Source organism: Myodes glareolus, chromosome 11, assembly GCF_982192425.1.
Source record: "Myodes glareolus chromosome 11, mMyoGla1.1, whole genome shotgun sequence".
In the NCBI taxonomy this organism is placed as follows: domain Eukaryota; kingdom Metazoa; phylum Chordata; class Mammalia; order Rodentia; family Cricetidae; genus Myodes; species Myodes glareolus.
The window spans coordinates 21,610,454-21,634,913 of NC_142036.1; the positions used below are offsets into that span (position 1 = coordinate 21,610,454).

Here is a 24,460-nt window from a genome sequence, read left to right on the forward strand (position 1 = left end):
TTCATAATTAATAAGTCTCGGGGTTGTTATTTGGGAGCTGGTGGTACGGAGAAAATGTGCTATCAGTGTGGAAATAGACTGGAGACAAAGATTGACCATGTAAACGTACCAAAAAGCCCTGACCAGAACCAGATGTGGTGGCTCACAACTGTAATGCCAAGCAATTGGAAGAGTGAGGCAGGAGGATTGTCATGAGTTTGAGGACAATCTGGACTACATCATGAGTGAGAGACCAACATGGAACACAGAGTAAAACCCTCTATTCAAACAAACAAAAATTAGTCCTGACCAGAGTGGAGAGACAGAGTTGAGTGCTAAGTGTGGAAGCAGAATCACAAGGTCACCTCACAACATAATGGTATATATTCATATGTATAGTAATAATGCTTGTAACCATTTTATTTATCATTTTATATGTATGAGTGTTTGCCTACATGAAGGTCTGTGCACCAAATGTGTGCACTGCCCACAGAGGCCTGAAGAGGGCATCCGATCCCCTGGGACCGGAGTTACATGTGGGTGCTGGAACTCAAACCTGACTACTCTGAAAGAGCAGCTGGCACTCTTACCCCCGAGCCAACTGTAGCCCATATTATGACTTCTAAAGGCAACAGCTGTTTATTGGTGCCAAGTAAAACACGATGGATGCCTTCTTTAAATAACGCACATGATAAAAAGTAAAACTGTCTGGAGCATTTCTCTACTGGCCTAAGTGTCTTTGCAGCCCAGCCCCAATAATTCCCATTCTCACACTCACCCACTCCTCCCAGCGGGCTATCCTCTCTGCCATCTCCATGGCCTCCTTGTGTTCACGCTCTGCTGTCTCAGCAGCCTCCTTGGCCAGGCGTTCCTCCGCAGCCTTCTTTTCTACTTCTGCCTTTTCTTCATCTGTTAAACCATAATTCCGCGGCTCCCCGATCTCTTTGATGAGCTGTTTAATAGCAAGTCTGTTCTGGGCATCTTCGAGTTTCCCTACATCTTTAAATGCCAGAAGAAAGAAGATCTACACATAGATTCCAGATGTGTCTGTGACTAGAAAAGACACTCTACATAGGTGTGTGAGAAATGGTGACATTGACATTGCGTTCCAAGTTTCCTTTCTCAAGGGCAATTACAATGGAGTCTGGGAGTCAGGGGTGGGAGGATTTGGCCTTGGCTCTTACAGGTTTTTTTTTTCCTTCCTTTCTTCTTTCTTTCTTTTTCTTTTTCTTTTTTTTTTTTTTGAGACAAGGTTTCTCTGTAGCTTTGAATTAGTTCTTGTAGACCAGGCTGGCCTCGAGCTCACAGAGATCCACCTGCCTCTTCCTCTTGAGTGCTGGGATTAAAAGTATGCGCCACCACCGCCTGACTAGTTTTTTTTTTCTTGCAACAAGATCTCACTAAGTGGCCTTAAATAGACTGGAATTCACTATGTAGATGGCTGCTAGGCCTCTGTTCTTCATGCTGGGATCACAGGCACACAACACATATGCCCTTTCTAAGTTTGGAAGTTATTGCTCTGAGCGAATGGACTATACTATAGTCTGTATTTGTGTTTATTTTTGTCTGCATACATGGATGGTATGTGCGTAGGTATGCATGTTCCATGTGTGTGGGCACAGGGACGTTGTAGGTGCACAAATACATGTGTGCACATGCATGTCGAAGCCTGAGGTTAACCTCAAGAGTTTTCCTTAATTGTTTGCTACCTTATTAATCAAGGCATGGTCTTTCAATTTCACCTAGAACCCACCAATAAAAGCCAGTTCAGCCAGCCTGCTTGCTTGGGTAACCTCCCTTCCACAGCTAAGAATTACAGGTGGGCCACCATGCCCATCCACCGTCTATGCACATGGTATATGCTGCTATGATATGAACTTCCCCCTTTTTTTTTTGGTTAGTTTTATTTTTTGTTTTGTTTTGTTTTGAGACAGGGTTTCTTTGAAACTTTGGAGCCTGTCCTGAAACTCACTCTGTAGATCAGGTTGACCCAAATGTGAACATTGTAGTTTCTGAATAAAATTTTTTTTCAGTCAGGTGGTGGTGGTGCACGCCTTTAATCCCAGCACTTGGGAGGCAGTGGCAAATGGATTTCTGTGAGTTCGAGGCCAGCATGGTCTACAAGAGCTAATTTCCAGGATAGGTTCCAAAACTACAGAGAAACCTTGTCTTGAAATTCCCCCTCCCCCAAAAAATGACTAGGAATGTAGCTCAATGTACTGAGGTCCAGGATTTGATTTTCAATACAAAGAAAACAATAAAAACCACTGAAAGACCAAAGAGCAAACTGTTTCATCTACCATTTCTTCACTACCTGACTTTTGACATTTACTTGTCCAGATGTCCAGGGCTGCATGTACACACACTGCACTTCTCCCTGAATTTCAGGAGTAATGGCAACCTGCTTGTCAGTAGGTGCTGGAAAACATTTTGAAAGGGCTCTATTTTTGGAGACCAAGCTTGCTCATGGGGAATAGCTGTAGGCACCTAACCAACCTAGACTGGCAGAGTTGCCCTTCTAGAAGTGCGGGATGGGAACAGAGTCCAGTCTAGCTCTAAATGTGACTCCCAGGGGATCTTGGAAACTCCAGGACACTGGTAGGGTGGCCAGAGAGCCGGAATAGCATGCTGGTCTAAAGGCTAAAGGTCCAAAGAAAGAATGGATCTGGAAGCAGTAGGGAGAGAGAGAGATCCCAAAGATCTTCCCAGGGGATCTTCAGACCCTTTGGAGGCCCCACATTCCTGGCTCTGAGGCACCCCTCATCTGGGTGGATCTCTCCTTTGCTCTTATGTCATCTCCCTGTTGGCAGTGTGGAGTTGAAGCCAAATGCCATGGACCGCCAAGGAACAGGGCGGGAGGTGGACAGGCAGTGGTGCCCATTCGTTCCTCCTGTCCTTTCTGCTGTTAAAGTCTCTCCCTTGGTTCTTCCTCATCTTTCTAAGAATAAGTTGGGGACTTTAGGGAAAAGATAACAATGACCATTTTCTGAAATTCACCGCCCTTCCGTAGTTCCCTGATTTAGTACAAATGTCCACATGCGGAGGACAGGAGCCTTGAGCCTTCCCATGTGAAATGTGCCTGGTGTGCGAAAAGAGATGTAAACGGAGGAAACCCCAGTCACTACCCTGAGTGGAAAACAGGAAGGAGGGCGGGTAGACTTTTCCCTCAAATTGCGAGGTAAAACAAACCACTCCTTCCTCACTCCTCAAACCCAGAAGACATGTCAAGATCCAGAAAGCCAGGAGGGAACCCAGGGGTTCACCAAGCCAAGGGGCACCAGACTGCTAGGAACTCTAGGTTCTGGAGCCACATAAAGAGGAAGAGGAAGATAAAGTGTGTTGCTTCCTGTGTGCTACCTTCGGAGGGGTACGGATGGGGTGAGTTGACCAAACTTAAAGGTTGGGAGAAGTTTGTGCTCAACACCGGTGCTTGGCAATGCAAAGGGGACAGAACCCTGTGCAAGGAAGCCGGGACAGTGCTCGAAGTCCCCAGAACCGCAAGCACACTCCTTTGCAGGACTAGGCCATTTTGACTTTCATTCTTAATCGACTCATATATTTCCGTAGAATAATAACATCCTAACGCCCTACCCCCAGGTAAAATGACTGTCCTGAACGAGTGCTCACCTGATCCTTTGGCTTCCTGAGCTCTGCCAGGGACATTCTATACCCGGGTTCTCCCTCGGCCCTCCAATCCCTGTACCATGTACATCAGGGTTTGCTGGGATCTTGAAGGTTACTTCATACCAATGTGTATTGGGTGGATTTCAATTTCGTCAAAGTAGTTGAAGACCGTCTCGTCATCGGTATTGATGTCCCGGTAGTTGCTCAGAGAGCGGAGGAATCGATCCTGACTGTAGTGAGTCCCCGCCACGATGCTCTCTGGGAGGTTCATGACCCGCTCCTTCAGAAAGTCGTCAGAGGCATCCAGACCACACACAAATTCTGGGGAGAGGGGAAAAGTCTGGAATTGGCACGGCACAGCAGGGATGGATGGCCACAGCTAACCAAATATATCTGCTCAGCAGCTGGGACTTCACGTTGCTGAAAAAGGCCTGACATCTTTCCCGGAGGAGAAATGCGTGCAGACCTCACGGTTCCAGAGACTTCGAGCCCACTTGGGGGTCTGCAGCATCTGTTTTTTTTACCCCTCCTTCCCAACTACCTCTCTTCCTCTAGAAGCAGAAGAGACTGATAAAAGATCTCTACTAACACTGTGACAATTGCATCTCTGGACTTTCACCCCTGGACCCAGTATGCTGTGTGGTAAGGACTCCTCTACAGGATAGGGAGGCTCAGTGAGGTTTTTTGTTCTTGTTTTTCTATATTTTTGTTTGCTTTTCTTTTTTGTTATTTTTTAAGATTTATTTTTGATTTTGAGTTATGTATGTGCCAGTGTGTATATATGCCATGTGTATGTGGTAATCAATGTGTACCTGAGTACGTGGTGATCAATGCATACATACTATGTGTGCATGGTGATCAAAGAGGCCAGAGAGAGACTGGATCCACTAGAGTCGAAGTGAACAACCCAAAAGTGCTAGAAACCAAACTCAGATCCTCTGAAAGAACAGCGAGAGTCCTGCTGCTGTGATGAACACCATAGCCAAGGCAACTTGTGGAAGGAAGTGCTTATGTGGGCTGTGGTTCCAGGGATAAGAGTCCATTACTACCATAGGGGAGTGGCAAGCATGGTGGCTGGAGCAGCAAGTTGAGAGCTCACACCCTGAACTGCAAGCAGACAGCAGAGAGAGAGCGTGTAAACTGGGCATGACCTGAGTCTTTAAATATCTTTATTATTATTACTATTATGATTATTCTCTCATATATTACATCCCAATTACAGTCTCTCCCCCATCTCCTCTCTCCCACAGATTTTTTGTTTCCATTTTGATTTCTTTTTTAAAAAATATTTATTGGTTGATTATGCATACAGTGCAGGCCAGAAGAGGGTACCAAGACTCATTACAGATGGCTGTGCGCCACCATATGGTTGCTGGGAATTGAACTCAGGACCTTTGAAAGAACAGGCAGAGCTCTTAACCGCTGAGCCATCTCTCCAGCCCCCTCGTTTTGGTTTTTCAAGAGAGGGTTTTTCTGTAGCTTTGGAGGCTGTCCTGGAACTTGCTCTGTAAACCAGTTTGGCCTTGAACTCACAGAGATCTGTCTGCCTCTGCCTCCCGAGTGCTGGGATTAAAGACGTGTGCCACCACCACCTGATAATTCTTTTTTTTAAGTCAATTATAGATTTATCAAGTGCGAAGGACAAGCTAATATGTCGGAAGGAAGTATGAAAGAGTTATTCATGGCCTCTTCTTTTTTTCTTGTCCTCTTTTTTTTTAACATACCAATCCCAGTTCCCTCTCCCTCCTCTTCTTCTACTCCCCAACCTTCCCCACATAACCCCCATCCACTCCTCAGAGAGGGTAAAGCCTCCTCTGGGAAGTCAATTAAGTCTGTCCTATCACCTGTTGAGGCAGGACCAAGGCCCTCCCCTAACCCTAGTGCCTGGGTTCAGTAAGGTATCTTTCCACTGAGAGTGTGTTCCACAGTCAGGTCATGCATTAGGGTTAGATCCTGGCCCCACTGCCACTGACCCCACACACTGCCCAAGCCACATCATTGTCACCTGCATTCAGGAGGCCTAGTTCAGTCCTATCCAGATTCCTCAGTTGTCAGTCTGGAGTCAGAGCTCAGATCAGCTGATTCTGTGGGTTTTCCTATCAGGATCTTGACCCCTATGTTCATATTATCACTCTTCCCTCTCTTGGCCTCCAGCTCTGCCCAGTGGTTAGTTGTAGATCTCTCCAGCTGTTTCTATTGTTTCTGGAGGAGGGTTCTAGCTTTTCTGGGGCTGTGGACTGTAGGCTGGTTGTCCTTCATTTTATGTCTGGTATCCACTTATGAGTGAGTACATACTATACTTGTCTTTCTGGGTCTGGGTTAGGATGTTTTTTTTTCTAGAGTTGTCCATTTACCTACAAATTTCAAGATGTCATTGCTTTTTACAGCTGAGTAGAACTCTGTTGTGTAAATATTCTATGTTTTCTTTATCCATTCTTCAATTGAGGGGCATCTAGGTGGTTTTCAGGTTCTGGATATTATGAATAATGTGATGGTATGAACATATTTGAGTAAGTGTCCTTGTGGTATGATTGAGCCCCCTTTGGGTATATGCTCAAGAGTGATATTGCTGAGTATTGAGGTAGATTGATTCCTGATTTTCTGAGAAATCGCCATACTGATTTCCAAAGCAGTTGTACAAGTTTGCACTCTCACCAGCAATGAATGAGTGTTCCCCTTACTCCACATCCTCTCCAACATAAACTATCATATGTGTTTTTAATCTTAGCCATTCTGATAGGTGTAAGTAAGATGGTATCTCAGAGTTGTTTTAATTTGCATTTCCCTGATGGCTAAGGATATTAATCATTTCCTTAAGTGTCTTTCAACTATTTGAGATTCTTCTGTTAATAATTCTATTTAGATCTGTACCCAATGTTTTTAATTGGATTGTTTGGTAGTTTGATGTCTGGATTCTTGAGTTCTTTTTATTTTGAAGATCAACCCTATGTCCGATGTGGAGTTGGTGAAGATCTTTTCCTATTCAATAAGCAGTCATTTTGTCTTGTTGGCCGTGTCCTTTGCTTTACAGAAGCTTCTCAGTTTCAAGAGGTCCCATTTATTAATTGTTGCTCTGTGTTTGAGCTACTGGGGTTCTATTTAGGAAGTGGTCTCCTGTGCTAATGCATTCAAGACTACTTCCCAATTTCTCTTCTAAGAGGTTCAGTATGGTTAGATTTATGTTGAGGTCTTTGATCCATTTGGATTTGAGTTTTGTACATGACAATAGATATGGGTCTATTTGCATTCTTCTACATGTAGATATCTAGTTATACTAGCACCATTTGTTGAAGATGCTTTCTTTCTTCCATTATATATTTTTCAGCTTCTTTGTCAAATATCAGGTTTTCAAAGGTGTGTGGACTGATATCCAAGTCTTTTATTTGACTCGATTGGAATCCAACTGTCTGTTTCAATTATTTTGAGATAAGGTTTCCCTGTGGAACAGTCCTAGCTGCCCTGGAACTAGCTTTGTAGACCAAACTCAAAGGCAGTTTGCCTCTGCCTCCCGAGTGATGGGATTAAAGGCGTGCACTACCACCACCTAGCCGGCTTGGCTGTTTTTATGCCAGTATCAAGCTGTTTTCATTACTGTAGCTCTATAATGGAGTTTGAAGTCACGAGTGGTGATTCCTCGAGGTGTTCCTTTACTGTATAAGACTGTTTTGGCTATCCTGGGTTTTTTGTTTTTCCATATGAAATTTAGTATTGTTCTTTCGAGGTCTGTGAAGAATTGTGCTGGGATTTTGATGAGTATTGTATTGAATCTGTAGATTGCTTTTGGTAGGATTGCCATTTTTACTATGTTGATCCTACCTATCCATGAGCATGAGAGACCTTTCCATTTTCTGTTATCTTCTTCAATTTCTTTCTTCAAAGACTTAAAGTTTTGTCATACATGTCTTTCCCTTCTTTGGTTAGTGTTACCCCAAGATATTTTATGTTTTTTGTAGCTGTTGTAAAGGGCGAAGTTTCTCTGATTTCTTTCTCAGGGCTACTAATTTTTCAGTTACTCTTGAGTCCTGCTGCATTACTGAAGGTGTTTATCAGTTGTAGGAGCTCCTGGTAGAATTCTTGGTGTCATTTATATATACTATCATAACATCAGCAAATAGTGAAAGTTTGACTTCTTCCCTTCCAATTTGTATCCCCTCAATCTCCTTTTGGTGTCTTATTGCTCTAGCCAGAATTTTGAGTACTTTGTTAAATAGGTATGGAGAGAGTGGACAGCCTTAGTTTTGTTCCTGATTTTAGTGGAATCATTTTGAGTTTCTCTCCATTTAGTTTGATGTTGGCTGTTGGCTTGCTGTATCTTACCTTTATTATGTTTCGGAATGTTCCTTGTATCTCTTATCTCTCCAAAACCTTTATCATGAAGGGGTGTTAAATTTTGTCAAAGTCTTTTTCAGCATATAATGAGATGATCATATAAACATCTTTCAGTTTGTTTATATGTGGATTACATTGAAAGATTTTTTTAAAGATTTATTTATTATGTAGACAACATTCTGCCTCCAGGTATGCCCACATGCCAGAAGAGGGCGCCATATCTCATTATAGATGGTTGTGAGCCATAATATGGTTGCTGGGAATTGAACTCAGGACCTATGGAAGAGCAGCCAGTGCTCTTAACCACTGAGCCATCTCTCCAGCCCCTGAAAGATTTTTGTGTGTTGAACCATCCCTGCATCTCTAAGATGAAGTCTACTTGGTCATGGTGAATGATTTTTCTGATGTGTTCTTGGATTGGTTTGTCAGTATTTTATTGAGTATTTTTACATCAATGTTTATAAGAGAGATTGGTCTGTAATTCTCTTTCTTAGTTGTGTCTTTGTATGGTTTGGGTATTAGGGTAACTGTAGACTTGTAAAAATAGTTTGGCTGTGTTCCTTCTGCTTCTATTGTGTGGAACAATTTGAGGATTATCGGTATTAGCTCTTCTTTGAAATTCTGGTAGAATTCTGCATTGAAACCATCTGGCCCTGGACTTTTTTTTTTTAGTTTGGAGGCGTTTGAAGACTGTTTCTATTTCCTTATGGGTTATAGATCTATTTAATGTGTTCACCTGGTCTTAATTTAATTTTGGTATGTGATACGGATCCAGAAAATTGTCCATTTCCTTTAAATTTTCCGATATTGTGGAGTACAGGTTTTTGAAGTATGATCTGATGATTCTTTGAATTTCCTCAGTATCTGTTGTTATGTCTCCCTTTTCATTGATGATTTGGTTAAATTGGATATTCTCTCTCTGCCTTTCAGTTAGTTTGGATAAGGTTTGTCACTCTTGTTGATTTTATCAAAAAAAAACCCAACTCTTTGTATCATTGATTCTTTGTATTGTTTTCTTTGTTCCTATTTTATTGATTTCAGCCCTCAATTTGATTATTTCCCCTTTCTACTCCTCCTGGGTGAGTTTGCTTCACTTTGTTCTAGGGCTTTCAGGTGTGCTATTAATTCCCTAGTGTGGGATTTTTTTCAGCTTCTTTATGTAGGCATTTAGTGCTATGAACTTTCCTCTTAACACTGTTTTCATTGTGCCCCATAGGTTTGGGTATGCTGCCCAATCATTTTCATTGAATTTTAGAAAGTGTTTAATTCCTTTATTTCTTCCTTGACCCAGTGCTAGTTCAGTTGAGCTTTGTTCAATTTCCGTGTATTTGTGGGCTGTCTGAAATTAGTGTTATTGCTGAATTCTACCTTTAAACTGTGGCAACCCAATAAGATACAAGGTGTTATTCCATTTTTTTATCTGTTAAGGTTTACTTTTTTTTATCAAGCATATGGTCAATTTTTGAAAAGGTTTCATGAGGTGCTGAAAAGAAGGTATATTCTTTTGTGCTTGGGTCAAATATTCTATAGATGTCTGTTAAGTCCATTTGGGCCATAACATCTGCTGTTGGAGAATGCTTCTGTATACTGTAAAGATTTGTCACTTGTATTGGTTTAATAAAATGCTGACTGGCCAGTAGCCAGGCAGGAAGTATAGGTGGGGCAATAAGACTAAGAGAATTTTGGGAAGAGGAAGGGCTCAATCTGCAGTCACCAGACAGATGCAAAGAAAGCAATATGAGACTGCCTCACTGAGAAAAGGTACAAAGCCATGTAAGTTGTAAGAGCTAGTTAATAATAAGCCTGAGCTAATAGACCAAATAGTTTATAATTAATATAAGCCTCTGTGTGTTTCTTTGGGACTGAATAGCTGTGGGATCAGGTGGGACAGAAAATTCCATCAAAAACATTTTTATTTCTTTTCTTTCTGTTAAGTTTCTGCCTGGTGTACCTGCCTAGTGGTAAGAGTGGGGCATTGAAGTTTCCCATTATCAGTGTGTGTGGCTCAATGTATGATTCAAGCTTTATTAATGTTTCTTTTGCAAATGTAGGTGCCCTTGTATTTAGGGCAAAAATGTTCAGAATGAGACTTCCTCTTGGGTTTTTTTTCTGTGACAAATATAAAAAGTCCCTTCATCTCTTTTGATTGATTTTAGTTTGAAGTTTATTTTGTTAGATATTAGGACAGCTACACCAGCTTGTTTCTTAGGCCATTTGATTAGAAAATATTTTCCCAATGCTTTACTCTGAAGTAATGTCTGTCTTTGAGGTTGAGGTATATTTCTTATATGCAGAAGAAGAATGGACTCTGTTTTCATATTCATTCTGTTAGTCTGTGTCTTTTTATAGGTGAATTGAGTACGTTTATATTAAGGAATATTACTGACCAGTGATTGCTAGTTCTAGTTATTTTTGTTTTTGGTGGTGGTGGCGACATGTATTTCCCTTCTTTGGGATTTGTTGCTGTGAGATCATTTATTGCCTGTATTTTTGTGGATGTAGCTGACTTCCTTGGGTTGGATTTCTGTATGTCTGGGTTTGCAGATAGATATTGTTTAAACTGGCTTTGTCATGGAATATGTTGTTTTCTCCATCTGTGGTGATTGAAAGCTTTGTAGGGTATAGTAGTCTGGGCTGGCATCTGTGATTTCTTAGTGTCTGTATAACACTTGTCCAGGATCTACTGGCTTTCTGAGTTTCCATTTAGAAATTGGGTGTAATTCTGATAGGTCTGCGTTTATATGTTACTTGACATTTTTCCTTTACAGGTCGCAATATTCTTTCTTTATTCTGTATGTTTAGTGTTTTGATTTTTATATCGTGATGGAACTTTTCTTTGGTCCAGTATATTTGGTATTCTGTAAGCTTCTTGTACTTTCATAGGCATATCCTTCTTTAGATTGGGAAAGTTTTCTTCTATCATTTTGTTGAATACACTTTCTGTGCCTTTGAGTTGGACTTCTCTTTCATCTATCCCTATTATTCTTAGGTTTGGTATTTTTGTGGTATTCCTGGATATTTTGTGTTAAAAATGTGCTGAATTTAATGTCTTGACTGGTGCATCTATTTCCTCTATGATATCTCCAACGTTTGAGATTCTCTCTTCCATCACTTGTGTTCTGTTGTTTATGCTTGCATTTGTGGTTCCTTATCATTTACCCAAATTTTCCATTTCCAGAATTCCCTTGGTTTGTGTTTTCTTTTTCACCTCTATTTCAGTTTTTAATTCTTGAACTATTTCCTTCACCTGTTTGATTGCTTTTTCTTGGTTTTCTTGAAGGGATTTGTTGATTTCTTCCAATTTTTGTTTGTCTTTTCCTCCACTTCTTTAAGAGAATTTTTCATTTTCTCTTTAAGGGCCTCAATCATAAAGTTATTTTTAAGGTCAGTCAGTTTCTTCTGCTTCATCCGTGTTGGGATGCTCAGGTCCTGCTGTTGGAGAACCACTGGTTTCAGGTGGTGCCGTGTTGCTCTTTATGTTGTTAAGTGAATTCTTACCTTGTTGTTTGCCCATCTCTTCTTCCAATCAGTAGAGATAAGGCCTGTGCCTCAATGGGTCCCTCTTTACCCCAGTTGGTGTAGTTGTGAATGCTACTTCCGGTGCAGTCAGAGCAGAGCCTCTGGCGATTGCTCCTTCAGGCGCAGGCAGTCCCAAAGCTCAGGTGGTGGCGCCTTCAGGTGCAGGTGGGGCCACAGCTCTGATGGTCACTCCTCTAAGTGCCGACAGGGCTCACGTTTTCAGTGGTGGCTGTACTGGCAAGGTGTCTCTTACAGAGAATGGTAGTGGATGCTGGCCCTTTCCCAGAGAAACTTCTTATGACTGCTTCTGGGAGCCACCGCTGGAAGCCACTGTTGCCGGTGCTCCTGGCAGTCGCTCAGCCCTCTCCTCTTTCCCTCTTTCTAGGCAGTGCTTTGCTTCGCTCATTGACAGCTGTCTCATGGATGTTCTTTCCCCAGTGAATAGCAAACTACTTCCTCATGACCTCTTTTAAGGGTTAGTTAGATACAGATTCTTCACCTCTACCAATGCTCAGACTGAAGGGGTGATCCTGTCCTCAGACTGTCTGCTCAGACTTCATCCTCAGTCTATAACTGTCTCTACCAAACCTCAGACTGCCTCCCCCAGATTATTAAAGGCTGACTCTAGTGACATGCTTTCTCCAAAAAAAGTCACACTTCCTAACCTTTCCCAAATAGTGCCACCAACTTGGGGCCAGGTGTTCAAATGCATGAGTCTATGGGCAGCATTCTCATTCAAACCACTGCCAGTTCTTAACTGCTGAGCCTACCCCACCCCCAGTCCTCAATAAGGTTTTCACATGCTCATTACTTGACACATTTTGAGCTGAATTTTATGCAGTTGCCTTGGTGACAGCATAGGATCTACTGTGGAATTTACAAAATGAACTCCTTGAAGCGTTTCCCAATACTAAATCAGGTGGCTTTGTTTTATTTGTTGTTGTTATTGTTTCGATTTTTTATTTTGTTTTGTTTTGTTTTTCGAGACAGGGTTTCTCTGTAGCTTTGGAGCCTGTCCTGGAACTAGCTCTTGTAGACCAGGCTGGCCTCGAACTCACAGAGATCTGCCTGCCTCTGCCTCCCGAGTGTTGGAATTAAAGGTGTGTGCCACTACGGCCCATACTTCTTTTCTTCTAAAGAAATGTCTACATGAAGGAGATAATTGAGAAAACCCATCTTTTAGGCATTTCATGTTTCTGCCGCCGGTTTCAGAGTCCCAAATACCCATCCCTGAGCAAGAGTAATTTCTCAGTGATCAAGAATGCTTGTTGGGCCAGGTGTGGTGGCTCACACCTTTAATTCCAGGGCTTGAGAGGCAGAGGCAAATCTCTGTGAGTTCAAGGCCAGTCTGGTCTACAGTTCAAGTTATATGACAACCAGGGCTACATAGACTCTACATGTCATAGATTGTACATGTCGTAGAGAGACATACATATAGGTATCATGAAGAAGAAAGTAATTCTTAAAAAGAAATTCTTGCCAGGTGGTAGTGGCACACATCTTTAATTACAGCACTTGAAAGTCATAGGTAGGTGGATCTCTATGAGTTCAAGACCAGCCTGGTCTACAAAGCAAGTTCCAGGACAGTCAGGGCTGTCATATATAGAAACCCTGTCTCAAAAAACAAAAGGACAAAAATAAAAGTAAAAGGTTGTACAGCTTAAAGAGATTGAATAACATCCCCTAAATGTGTCCTTGGAGAGGCTGAAGAGGTGGCTCTGTGGGTGAAGTCCTTGAGGACAGGCACGAGGACCTGAGTTCAATCCCCAGTACCCACTGATATGGGGTCATACACTTGGAAGTACTGGGGAGGTGGAGGCAGGAGGATCCCTTGGGTCACTGGCCAGACAACCTAGCTGAATTGGCAAGTGCCAGGTTTGATGAGAGGCTCTATCTTATAAAACAAGGTGATAGTTCCTGAAAATGTTACCTAAAGTTGACCTCTGTTCTCACAGGTACATACACATGTGTGTACATGTGTATGTCTGCACATACCCAAAGTTCTCTCCCTCTCCTCTCCCTCCCTCCCTCCCTCTCTCTCTCTCTGTCTCTCTGCCTGTCTGTCTGTCTGTCTGTCTGTCTCTCTCTCTCTCTCTTACACACACACACACTTAAATGTGACCTTGAAAAAATATTTTCAACTCACCAGGTATAATTAATCTATCATGGGGAAACATTTTGCCTCGGATTTCTTCTTCTTCCTCTTCATCTTCCTCTAATAAAACAAAAATATACAGTTATGATTTTTAACATATTACTAAGGGTCATAGTAAAAATACAAATATTGTTTTTTAATTAGAAAAACATTTTTGGCTTGTTGAGACAAAGTTCACTTTGTAGCACAGGCTTGACTTGAGTTCACAGAGATTCTCCTGCCTCAACCACTCACGGCGTAGCTCAGGCTAGCCTTAAACTTGCAAACTTCCTGCCTATTCTCTCCAGTACTGAGATTACAGGCATATACATGCAAACCTGGCTTCAGATGTCATATTATGTGCATACGTTCTTATGTGTGTATACATGTGTGCTGCTGTGTGTATACGTATGTGGTAATTATTCAGTTATCCCTTACCTTATTTGGGGGGACAGGGGCTTTCAAGGAGTGTAGTATTCACTGATTTGGCTCCTGGCTGGTCATCAGCCTCCAGAGGTCTCTATACCCCTGGTGGCAGGGTTTTAGGCACAGGTCAACATGCCCAGTTGGGTGTTGAGCATTAACCCTAGGTTCTCATGCTTATGTGGCATGGCAGGCAGTTTAGGACTGAGCTGTCTCCCCAGCTGGCATATTTTAACTAGCAAATTGATTAATGGACACCAGTCATAAAGAGAATATTGAGCTTAGAAGTAATCTCATAACTCAAATACTTATTGACAGACAAATCAATAAAAAAAGAAAAAACCCATGGCCAGGCGGTGGTGGTGCATGCCTTTAATCCCATCACTCAGGAGAAAGAGGCAGGCAGATCTCTATGAGTTTGAGGTCAGCCTGGTCTACAAGAGCTAGTTCCAGGACAGGTTCCAAGACTACAGAGAAACCCTGTCTCGAACCCCCTCCCCCCCAAAAAAAAACAAAAACAACAACAAAAACAAACAAAAAACAAAAAACCCGTGGCACTTATAGACAACGACATACTATTCTGACTTAAAACGGAAGGCTGGCAAGGACTGGAGAGATGGCTCAATGGTTAAGAGCACTGGCTGCTCTCGCAGAGGACTTGAGTTCAATTCCCAGCACCCATATGGCAGCTCACTGCTCTCCGTAACTCCAGTTCTAGGGGATCTGGCATCCTCACATCAATGCACATAAAAAAATTAAATAAATTATTTTTTTTTGAAAAGAAGGCTGATAGCATGGACAGACCTGAGGCTATTGTGCTAAATGAAATATGACAGTCACAAAACAAGCAGTGTTTGATTTCCCATTTAGGTGGGGCCCGGAACACTCAAACTCACAGAATAAAACTGGAATGGTGGTTGTCAGGGACAAAGGATAAAGGGAAAGAGACAGTTTCTAAGGGACAATTTCTAACTAATGGGTGGAGAGTTTAAGTCAAGCAAGACATAATCCTAGTACCTGAGGCGGAGGCAGGAGGGTCAGAAGTTCAAGACCACCCTCTGCTATGCAGTGAGTTTGAGGCCAGTCTGGGTTACATGAGACCTTGTTGAAGAAAAAGAAAAACAGACAGGAGGTGTTGGCTCACACCTTTAATCCCAGCATTCAGCAGGAAGAGGCAAGTGGATCTCTGTGAGTTCAAGAACAACCAGGGCTACAGGGAGAAACCCTGTCCTCAAAAACAAAAACAAAATAAACCAACACAAAAGTAAGGCATTTATCCAAACAGTAAGAATGCAAAATAGGGCAGAGGCAAGAGGATCTCTGTGAGTTTGAGGCCAGCCTGGTCTACAAGAGCTAGTTCCAAGATAGGCTCCAAAACTACAGAGAAACCCTACACTTGCTATAAAAAACAAATAAAAAATGCAAAATAAATAAATAAAAACAAAGTAATTAAAAACACAGATCCCAGATTTACCCAGGTGGAAGAGGTGCACGCTTTTAATCCCAGCACTTGGTTTGTGGAGGCAGGCAGATCCGTGAGTTCGAGGCCAGCCTGGTCTACAAAGCAAGTTCCAGGACAGCCAGAGCTGTTACACAGAGAAACCCTCTCTTGAAAAACAAACAAACAAACAAAAAAACAAGCAAAAACCCACAGACTCAAGAAAACAAACAGAATACTGTGGTTCCAACTTCTGAGAGTGTGAACGCGCAGAACAGAGACCACACTTACGGTTGAACAGGTCTTTTGCTTGATCATAGGTCTTTGGGAATCCATCCAAAATGTAACCTTGGTTCCTACAAGGCATAGATTTGAGCTTTTCTTTCATAAATCGAATTATATATTGATCTTCTAGCCGACCTGATTTTAAAAAAAATGCATATGTATATGTTACCATAACACACGATCTGCACAAGGGCAAATGCTCTAAACTCATCTGGGAACTGTGGTGTAGGCAAAAATGTTATTGAAGGCTCTTTCATTTTGCCCTTAAGGTTAAAAACAAACGCTGTTGTTTGATTTTTGAGCACACTGTGTTTCAGTGCATATTTAAAGTAGCAGTGAACTGGTCTACAAGGAAGAGCAAGTGTAGGCGGTGCCACACGCACTCGGGAAGCCTGTGCAACCACTTAAGGAAGCTGAGCGAGTGGACTAGCATCAAGTCCTGTAGCATCAAGTCCTGCCTGCTTGCACAATTTCCTCTGGGTTTACTTTTATTTTTAATGTATGTCTCCGTGTGTGCATGTGTGTGCGTGTGTGTGTGTGTGCGTGCACGTGTGTGTGTGCCTGAGCATGTGTGTCTGTGTGTGTCAAATGTATACAGGTTTCCTTTGAGGACAGGAGAAGGTGTTGGGTCTCCTGGAGCTGGAGTTAAACAGGTGGTTGTAAGCTGCCCAGTGTGCTGCGAACCTCTTCAAAGATGACTCTAAAATGTCTAGTCCTCTCTCCAGTCCCCTTCATCATCATTATCATCATCATCATTATTACATCTTATTTACTTAGTGGGTGTGTGTGATACACACATGCCATGTGGTGCATGCTGAGGTCAGAGGACAATTGTGGCCGCCAGGTCTCTCCTACTACCATGCGGGTCCTAGAGGAGATAGAACTCAGGCCGCAAAGCTTGGCAGCAGGTGCCTTTACCGCCTGAGCCATTCCACTGCACCTCAGTTCTGCTTTCAAATTATACCTTAATACATAGTAATAAATGCTTCCTTTGTGTGAGTTGAGTGAGGCAGTGTTCAATGATTTTACTAGCCAAGCAGTGGTGGCACATGCCTTTAATTCCAGTACTCGGAAGGCAGGTGGACCTCTGTGAATTCGAGGCCAGCCTGGTCTACAGAGAGAGTTCCAGGACAGCCAAAGCTACAGAAAGAAACCCTGTCTTGAAACCCCTCCTCCCACTCCAAAAAGAAAGAAAGGAAGAAAGAAAGAAGGAAGGAAGGAAGGAAGGAAGGAAGGAAGAGAAGAGAAGAGAAGAGAAGAGAAGAGAAGAGAAGAGAAGAGAAGAGAAGAGAAAAGAAAATGAAAGAAAGAATGTGCTTTGGCTGGAGGCTGTAACTTAGGCTGAGGCTGTAACAATGGTAGGATATGTGTTAGCAAGGCAAGGCCCTGGGCTTTACAATGCCCTCACCCTACCCCTCCTCAGCAAAAGTAGGTGTGCAATAAATATTTGCTAGATCTGAACAGCAAACTCAAGCTGACTTTCACAGGCTTTGGAAAGGGCTGGGGCTGGAGCTTTATAGCGCCTGCCAGGCATCAAGTGAGGAAGAGCCTGGATTGAGCCCCAGAACCCTGAATAATAATACAATTAGTATTTAAAGAAAAATAAAGCTGAAGTCAGAATGTGCTCACCCCAACCCCCACATCCTCTTCTCTAGGCCCCATTTCTGACCTATGCCCTTTGGTCAGTTCTGTCTTTAGTCCCAGCCCAGAGTTCCTGGAACTGTTAGGTATCAAAGAGTGACAGGAAGTCTTTGCTCTACAGTAGGCTTGGCGGCTAAGCAACAGTGTGCCGCAGCTCTTCCCCAGCCAGCTACCATCCCACGGCAGTGTTCACATTCAGGCACAGCCCGTCTGTCCACGGCTTGACGAGGACGTACGGCCGTGCCAGTCTGGCAAGCCCCCAGAGACTTTCCCAGGGCACATATGGCACCTTCGACTGACTCACCAAGGAGTCTATGTTGTAAAAGAAATAGTTTGGGGCCACTTCCTATTGCTATATCTCAAACCCAGGACAAACTAACTGATGTACCTATTTAATATATCAAAGCAGGCCGGGCAGTGATGGTGCACGCCTTTAATGCCAGTACTCGGGAGATAGAGGCAGGAGGATCTCTGTGAGTTCGAGGTCAGCCTGGACTGGCTCCATAGCTACTGAGAAACTCTGTCTCGAAAAACGAACAACAACAACAACAACAATTTTATATATATCTCAAAGCAGACCTGACCACTGACATCCCTCAGGCCCTACCTGTTACAGGGTTTGGCTGGCATAGCCCATCCTCTACCTTAAACTCTCTAGCCCAGGGCTGGGCTGCTCTTCCCTCAGTTGCCCTTCCCTGTATAATTCAGCCATTTTGGTTTATACCGATTCCAGAGGCGTTTACTGTCCTGGTCTCCTGGCTCTCCCCTCCCCCATCTCCTTATGTGGCCAGGCTCCCAGTCTGTTCGCTCTGGGCTCTCCCGGATGTCCCTGCCTCTAACTGTGCTCTCCCTGTTACCGACAATAAGCCTTCTCCACCATACCCAGGAGCAGTCATGTCTTCTGTTTTTATTTTTTTTCATTCAGTTATCATTCTACTAGCGACAATATAATGAGCTCACTAAAATATCTCTCAATGACCAGGCAGTTGTGGCGCACGCCTGTAATGCCAGCACTTGGGAGACAGAGGCAGGAGGATCTCTGTGAATTTGAGGCTAGCCTGGTCTACAGAGTGAGTTTCAGGATAGTCACCCAAGCTACACAGAGAAACCCTGTCTCGAAAAAACAAAAGAAAACAAAGCGATCTCTCAAACTGGGTGTTGTGTCAGAGGCCTTTGGGTGTGGGAAGAAGCTGAGGCAGGAGAATCATGAGTTTGAGTCCAGTCTGGGCTACATAGTGAGTTCCAGGTCAGCCTTCACCACACACACACACACACACACACACACACACACACACACACACACACGTCTCAAAAACCTATGTGTCAACAATTCTAATTAAGAATGAGGCTATAGTCCATTTGATAACGTGTTTGCCCAGCATACAGTAGACTCCACATTTGATCCCCAGCACCACAATACAGAACATGATGGCAATCCCAGAACTCAGGAGCAAGGGACAGGAGGATCAGGAGTTTAAGGACATTCTTTACTATGTAGCCAGTTTGAGGCCAATCTTGTCTACATGAGACCCTGAGTCATCATGAACAAAGAAAATATGTAAGAGTAAAGCAAACCAAAAGAAAGCCAAACACTCTCCTTTCTTCTACCTTTCTGTGCTACACAGTTCACTAGGTAGTAAAGATCCAGAAAATCTTGTGCTTCAGAGTGTCATGCTGAGAGAAACAAAAGAAGTCAAAGGTATTGATTAGCATAGCCAAATTCTAAATAATGGTCAACACAACTGTCCTGTGTGGTTTGCAGTGGTACAAAGAAATATAAAGAAATAAGCCCAAACTTCAAAAGTCAAAGGACTTACTAATATTTGAACACAGACTTTATTTAAACAGTTTTCATTTTCTAGAGGATTTATTTATTTATTGGTTTTTTTGAGACAGGGTTTCTTTGTGTAGCCCTGGTTGTCCTGGAACTCTTTCTGTAGACCAGGCTGGCCTTGAACTCACAGAGATCCACTTGCCTCTGCCTCCAAAGTACTGGTATTAAAGGCGTGTGCTCCTACCGCCCGAAGAGGGTACGTTTACTTACTTATTTCTCTTTGGTATGTATGAAAGTGCATGCGTATGTGTGCGTGTATGTATGTGCGTGTGAGAGCATATGTGCACTGGTGGGCATACCTGTGCATATACAGAGCCCAGAGGAGGACGCAGGTGTCCTGGTCACTCTCCACTTTATTCCCTTGAGACAGGGTCTCTCACTGGACCTGGAGTAAGCGGAGGGTCAGCAAGCTCCAGCTACCCTCCTGTCTCCATCCTCTGCTCCCTTCACCAGCGCTGGGGTTACAGATACCTGAGAACCTAGCCTACTTGCCTGGTTTGTTTTAAACACTGCAGGTTGTCATTGCCCTCTACTGAGTTGGGAGAGGTGTGTCCAGTGTGGGAGAAAGGGGTTCCTATAGCAGCTTTGGGTCATTGTGGAGTAAGAGAACCGTGGCCGGTGCAGTGGTTTGAGCAAGGAATGTCTCCCACGGGCGTGGATGTTTGAGCCCTTGCTCCCCAGCTGGAGGTGCTGTTTAGGGGGCTGTGGCAGCTTTTGGGGGTGCAGTTTTGTTGAATGGTGTCCATAACTGGAGCATGGACATTGAGGGTTTATAGTCTCACCCCACTTCCCGCTCGAGTTCTGCTTCAGGGTTGGAATGGAAGATGGAAGCTCTCCACTTCCTGCTTGCTGCCAATGCCTCCCTGCCACGATGGACTCTTATCCCTCTGGAACCATAAATCCAAGTAAATTACAAGTTGCCTTGGTCATGGTGTTTCGTCAGAGCAATAGAAAAGTGATATGGAAAGGCATACTAAGACGCCTTTCTCTAGACAACTGTGACCTCCCTAGAGATAAACCACGACCTTTGACCAATGTTGAGCTCTGTCTGAGACTCGGGGCTGTCCCTTTATGTTTATTTGTTCATGGATGAATGTTACTGTGTAGACATGTGGGGCACAGCACAGTACGTGGGAAGCATGCAGGAAACAGGATGGTTACCATAGAGCAGACAAACCGTCTCTCATCGCAGTTACTTGTGACTAGAATAGTCAAAATCTGCTTAGCAAACAGTTCAAGGCCGGGCGGTGGTGACACTCAGGAAGCAGAACTAGGTGGATCTCTGTGAGTTCGAGGCCAGCCTGGTCTAGTAGAGCTAGTTCCAGGACAGGCTCCAAAGCTACAGAGAAGCCCTGTCTAGAAAAACCACACACACAAAAAAAATATTTCAAATAGAACATTAACTTTAATTTGCATATCGTACTTGACTCCCTACATATCTGTCATTTTGTACTTTAAAACAAAACCAAAAATAACTTTTATTTTGGGGGCTGGAGAGATGCGCATTAGTTAAGAGTACTGGCTGCTCTTCAGAGAATCCTGGTTTTTGATTCCCAGCAGCCACATAGCAATGCACAATCATCTGTAACTCACATTTAAGGTTTTTTTTTTTAACTTAAAGAATATTTATTTTTATTTCATGTGTATGGGTGTTTTTTTCCTGTGTGTGTACCACATATGTGTTCGGTGCCTGTGGAGGTAGGAAGAAGGTGTCAGATCCCCTGGAGCCAGAGCTATGGATGGTTGTGAGTCACCATGCGAGTGCTGGGAATTGAACCCAGGTCCTCTGCGAGAACAGGCAATGCTCTTAACCACTGAACCACCACTCTAGTTCCCCTCATTTTGTGTCTTTTGATCCAACTCTCCCACCTACCTCTATCCTCTCTTCTCTTTAATATTTTTCTCTCTGTATTTGACTTTATTTATTTATTATTTAGTCATTTTTATTTTGGTTTTTCAAGACAAGGTTTCTCTGTGTAACAGCTCTGGCTGTCCTGAAACTCACTATGTAGACCAGGCTGACCTTGAATTCACAGAGATCTGCCTATCTCTGTCTCCTGAGTGCTGGAATTAAAGATATATACTATCATGCCCCACTTTCCCCCTTATATTTTAAGACAGACTCTCTCACTGAACCTGGAGCTCCCTGATTTGGGTAGCTGGCTGGCCAATCAGCTCGAAGGACCCATCTGTCCCCAGCTCCCTAGTGCTGGGTTAGGGATGTGTGCCAGGCATTAGAAGTCAGGACCTCATGTTTATACAGCAGGCAATTGTACCAACTGAGCCTTCTCACTGGACACCCCATCACACCCCCTTTTGTTTTTTTTAGACAGGGTCTCTTTGTTTATCCCAGGCTGACCTGGAACTCACAACTCTTCTTCTTCAGCCTCCCCAGTGCTACATTATAGGTGTGAGCCACTGTACCTGCCCATCTATTCTTCATTATGTTAGGAATCCCACACTGTTTTCCATGATAACTGGACCTGTCTACTTTAAAATGAACAAATGAAGTTAGGTAGTGGTAGTGCACGTCTTTAATCCTAGCACTCTGAAGGCAGAGGCAAGTGGATCTCTGTGAGTTCAAGGCCAGCCTTGTCTGCAGAGAGAGTTCCAGGACAACCAGGGCTACACAAATAAACCCTGTCTCAAAAAAGGAAAGAAGGAAGGAAGGAAGGAAGGAAGGAAGGAAGGAAGGAAAGAAGGAAAGAAGGAAGGAAGGAAGGAAGGAAGAAGTGAAGCCCAACTACTGGACTCAGCTTTTAAATTACTACCCTGGGTTTCTTCTTTTTAATTTTCAGTCTATCTTTTTCAATATTAGTAGTAATTAAAATGTTACTATGAATCCACATTCATAATTACTAAAATGGGGTTTAAAAGTAGATGCTAGACATGATTCTCCAGTATCCTGTGAACAGGGACGATACGCAATGGACACAAGTGTGAACATTTGTCCTTTTGTTTTTTTTTCAAGAGGGGTTGCTCTGTGTAGCTTTGGAGCCCGCAGTGGTGGTGCACACCTTTAATTCCAGCACTTGGGAGGCAGAGACAGGTGCATCTCTGAGTTCGAGGTCAGCCTGGTCTACATAGTAAGTTTCAGGACAGACAGGGCTACACAGAGAAACCCTGTCTCAAAAAACAAAACAAACAAAAAAGAATCCGTGACTAAGGCACCCTGGCTGAGGGCAGATGAGGTGGGAGCTACGCCCGGGGCCTTGAGGTACCTCCCTGTGGGGCTGGGAAACTTGTGTTCCTGGAGATCTTGGGACTGAGACGGGTCATGTGAGAGAAGAGCAAGCTCCCAGGTGTTCTGGACACCTGTCTCTACAGAGGGTTCAAAGGTCTTGTTTTGTTCAAACATACTCAAGGTTCATGTTCTCAGTTCAAGCAAACACAGACAAAAGGGAATTTTGGACAAACTTGACATCCTGGTTTCATTTCTGTTGCCGTGATAGACTAACAAAGCCAAAGCAACTTAGGGGGATATGGTTTATGGTTCCAGGTTTACAGCCCATCATCGCAGGGAAACCAAAGTAGCAAGAACATCCACCACTGTCAGGAGCAGAGAGAAGTGAATGCAGGCTTGCTAGTCCCTACCTCTCTCTATGCTTATACAGCCTGAATCCCTTGCCTAAGTAAGTGACTGATGCCATCAGGGACGACTGAATCTCCCCATAGCATTTAGTACACAAGACAATCTCCCACAGACATACCCACTAAAAGGCTCTAGCAGGCCCGAGCATAACAAACATGGTGCCCGCAGGTTTTGCCTTTTACCTTTTCCCTGCTTGCTAAACTGTTAGATTACATTCCTAAAGCTAGCCACCAAGACCTATTCCCTTATTTAACCACTGACACATTCCTGAGACTGATCACCAGGGCCCAACTAACAAACTATCAAGATCCAGCAACCAAAATACATTATTTTGACTAACCTAATCAGCATACCCAATCAGAATTTACCAACTCGTCCTACCTCATTCTTACATGGATCTCCCCCCTTTTTCCTCTTAAATTTAACACTTGTGCTGGGCGGTGGTGGCGCATGCCCTTAATCCCAGAACTCAGGAGGCAGAGGCAGGTGGATCTCTGTGAGTTCGAGGACAGCCTGGTCTACAGAGTGAGTTCCAGGACAGGCTCCAAAGCTAAAGAAAAACCCTGCTTCGAAAAACAAAAAGACAAAACAAAAAAAAATTTAACACTTGCAAATCTATTTGCTGCTGTTTCTGCCCAGTTCAGACTCGATCACCTTGTCTTTTCGCCTTGCTTCACAAAGGATCCCTTTGCATTTGATTTTTGCTTGGAAATCGGTGTTTGGGAGTGGTCTGCGTGTAATCCAGGGTCCAGAGGGGAGTACCCCGAAGTGCTAGGGTACCTTCACCCACAATCCAACCTGATGGAGGGAATCCCTCAACAGGACTCTCATCCTAGGTGACTCTAGGCTGTACCATGTTGACATTTAAAACCCACCATTATGCTTGACAAATTAACAAAGATCTTCCTAGAGCGAGAGAAGACAAGATAATTCTAACTTCATAGAAGTGGGGGTGTGTATTGGGTGCCAACAGAGAGAGGCCATGGCATAAGAATCACATATTTGAGGATAGCCTGGGCTATACAGACAGACCCTATCTCAAAACATCAAAGCAAAGCAGTACAAAAATCATTTTGACTCATCCTGTAGGTTGAGGATAAGATGCCCATATCCATCTTGGGACCAAAGGTGTGGTATTACAGAGAAAATCTCTACAGCCATGGTTCTCAACTTGTGGGTTGTGACCCCTTTGAGAGTTGAAAGACCCTTTCACAGGGGTCACATATCAGATATCCTGTATATCAGATATTTACATTACAATTCATTTTTGATCTGGTGGGACTGATCTAATGGGAGCTCACCAAGGCCAGCTGGACTGGGAGTGATGGAGCATGTGATCAAACTGGACCCTCTGAATGTGGCTGGCAATGAAGGCTGACTGAGAAGCCAAGGACAATGGCACTGGGTTTTGATTCTACTGCATGGACTGACTTTGTGGGAGCCTGGTTTGTTTGGATGCTCACCTTTATAGACCTGGATGGAGGGGGGAGGACCTTGGACTTCCCACGGGGCAGGGAACCCTGACTGCTCTTAGGACTAGAGAGGGAGGGGGAGGGGAAAAGGAGGCAGGGAGGAGGTGGAAATTTTTAATAAATAAATAAATAAAATACAATTCATTTCAGTAGCAAAATCACTGTTATGAAGTAGCAATGAAAATAGCTT

At 43.4% G+C, this 24,460-nt stretch overlaps 1 protein-coding gene across 2 annotated transcripts in view; it reads right to left on the reverse strand.

Moving 5' to 3' along the window:
• Positions 1-24,460, reverse strand: part of Ak7 (adenylate kinase 7) — a 67,745-nt gene that overhangs the window by 8,970 nt on the left and 34,315 nt on the right. For both annotated transcript variants that reach the window (XM_087911520.1, XM_087911519.1), the window contains exons 13-16: positions 15,738-15,866; positions 13,598-13,666; positions 3,727-3,924; positions 758-978 (exon numbers count right to left, since the gene is read on the reverse strand). In XM_087911520.1, coding sequence (XP_087767646.1) covers positions 758-978; positions 3,727-3,924; positions 13,598-13,666; positions 15,738-15,866 — 617 coding nt within the window. The remainder of the gene's footprint in view (positions 1-757; positions 979-3,726; positions 3,925-13,597; positions 13,667-15,737; positions 15,867-24,460) is intronic.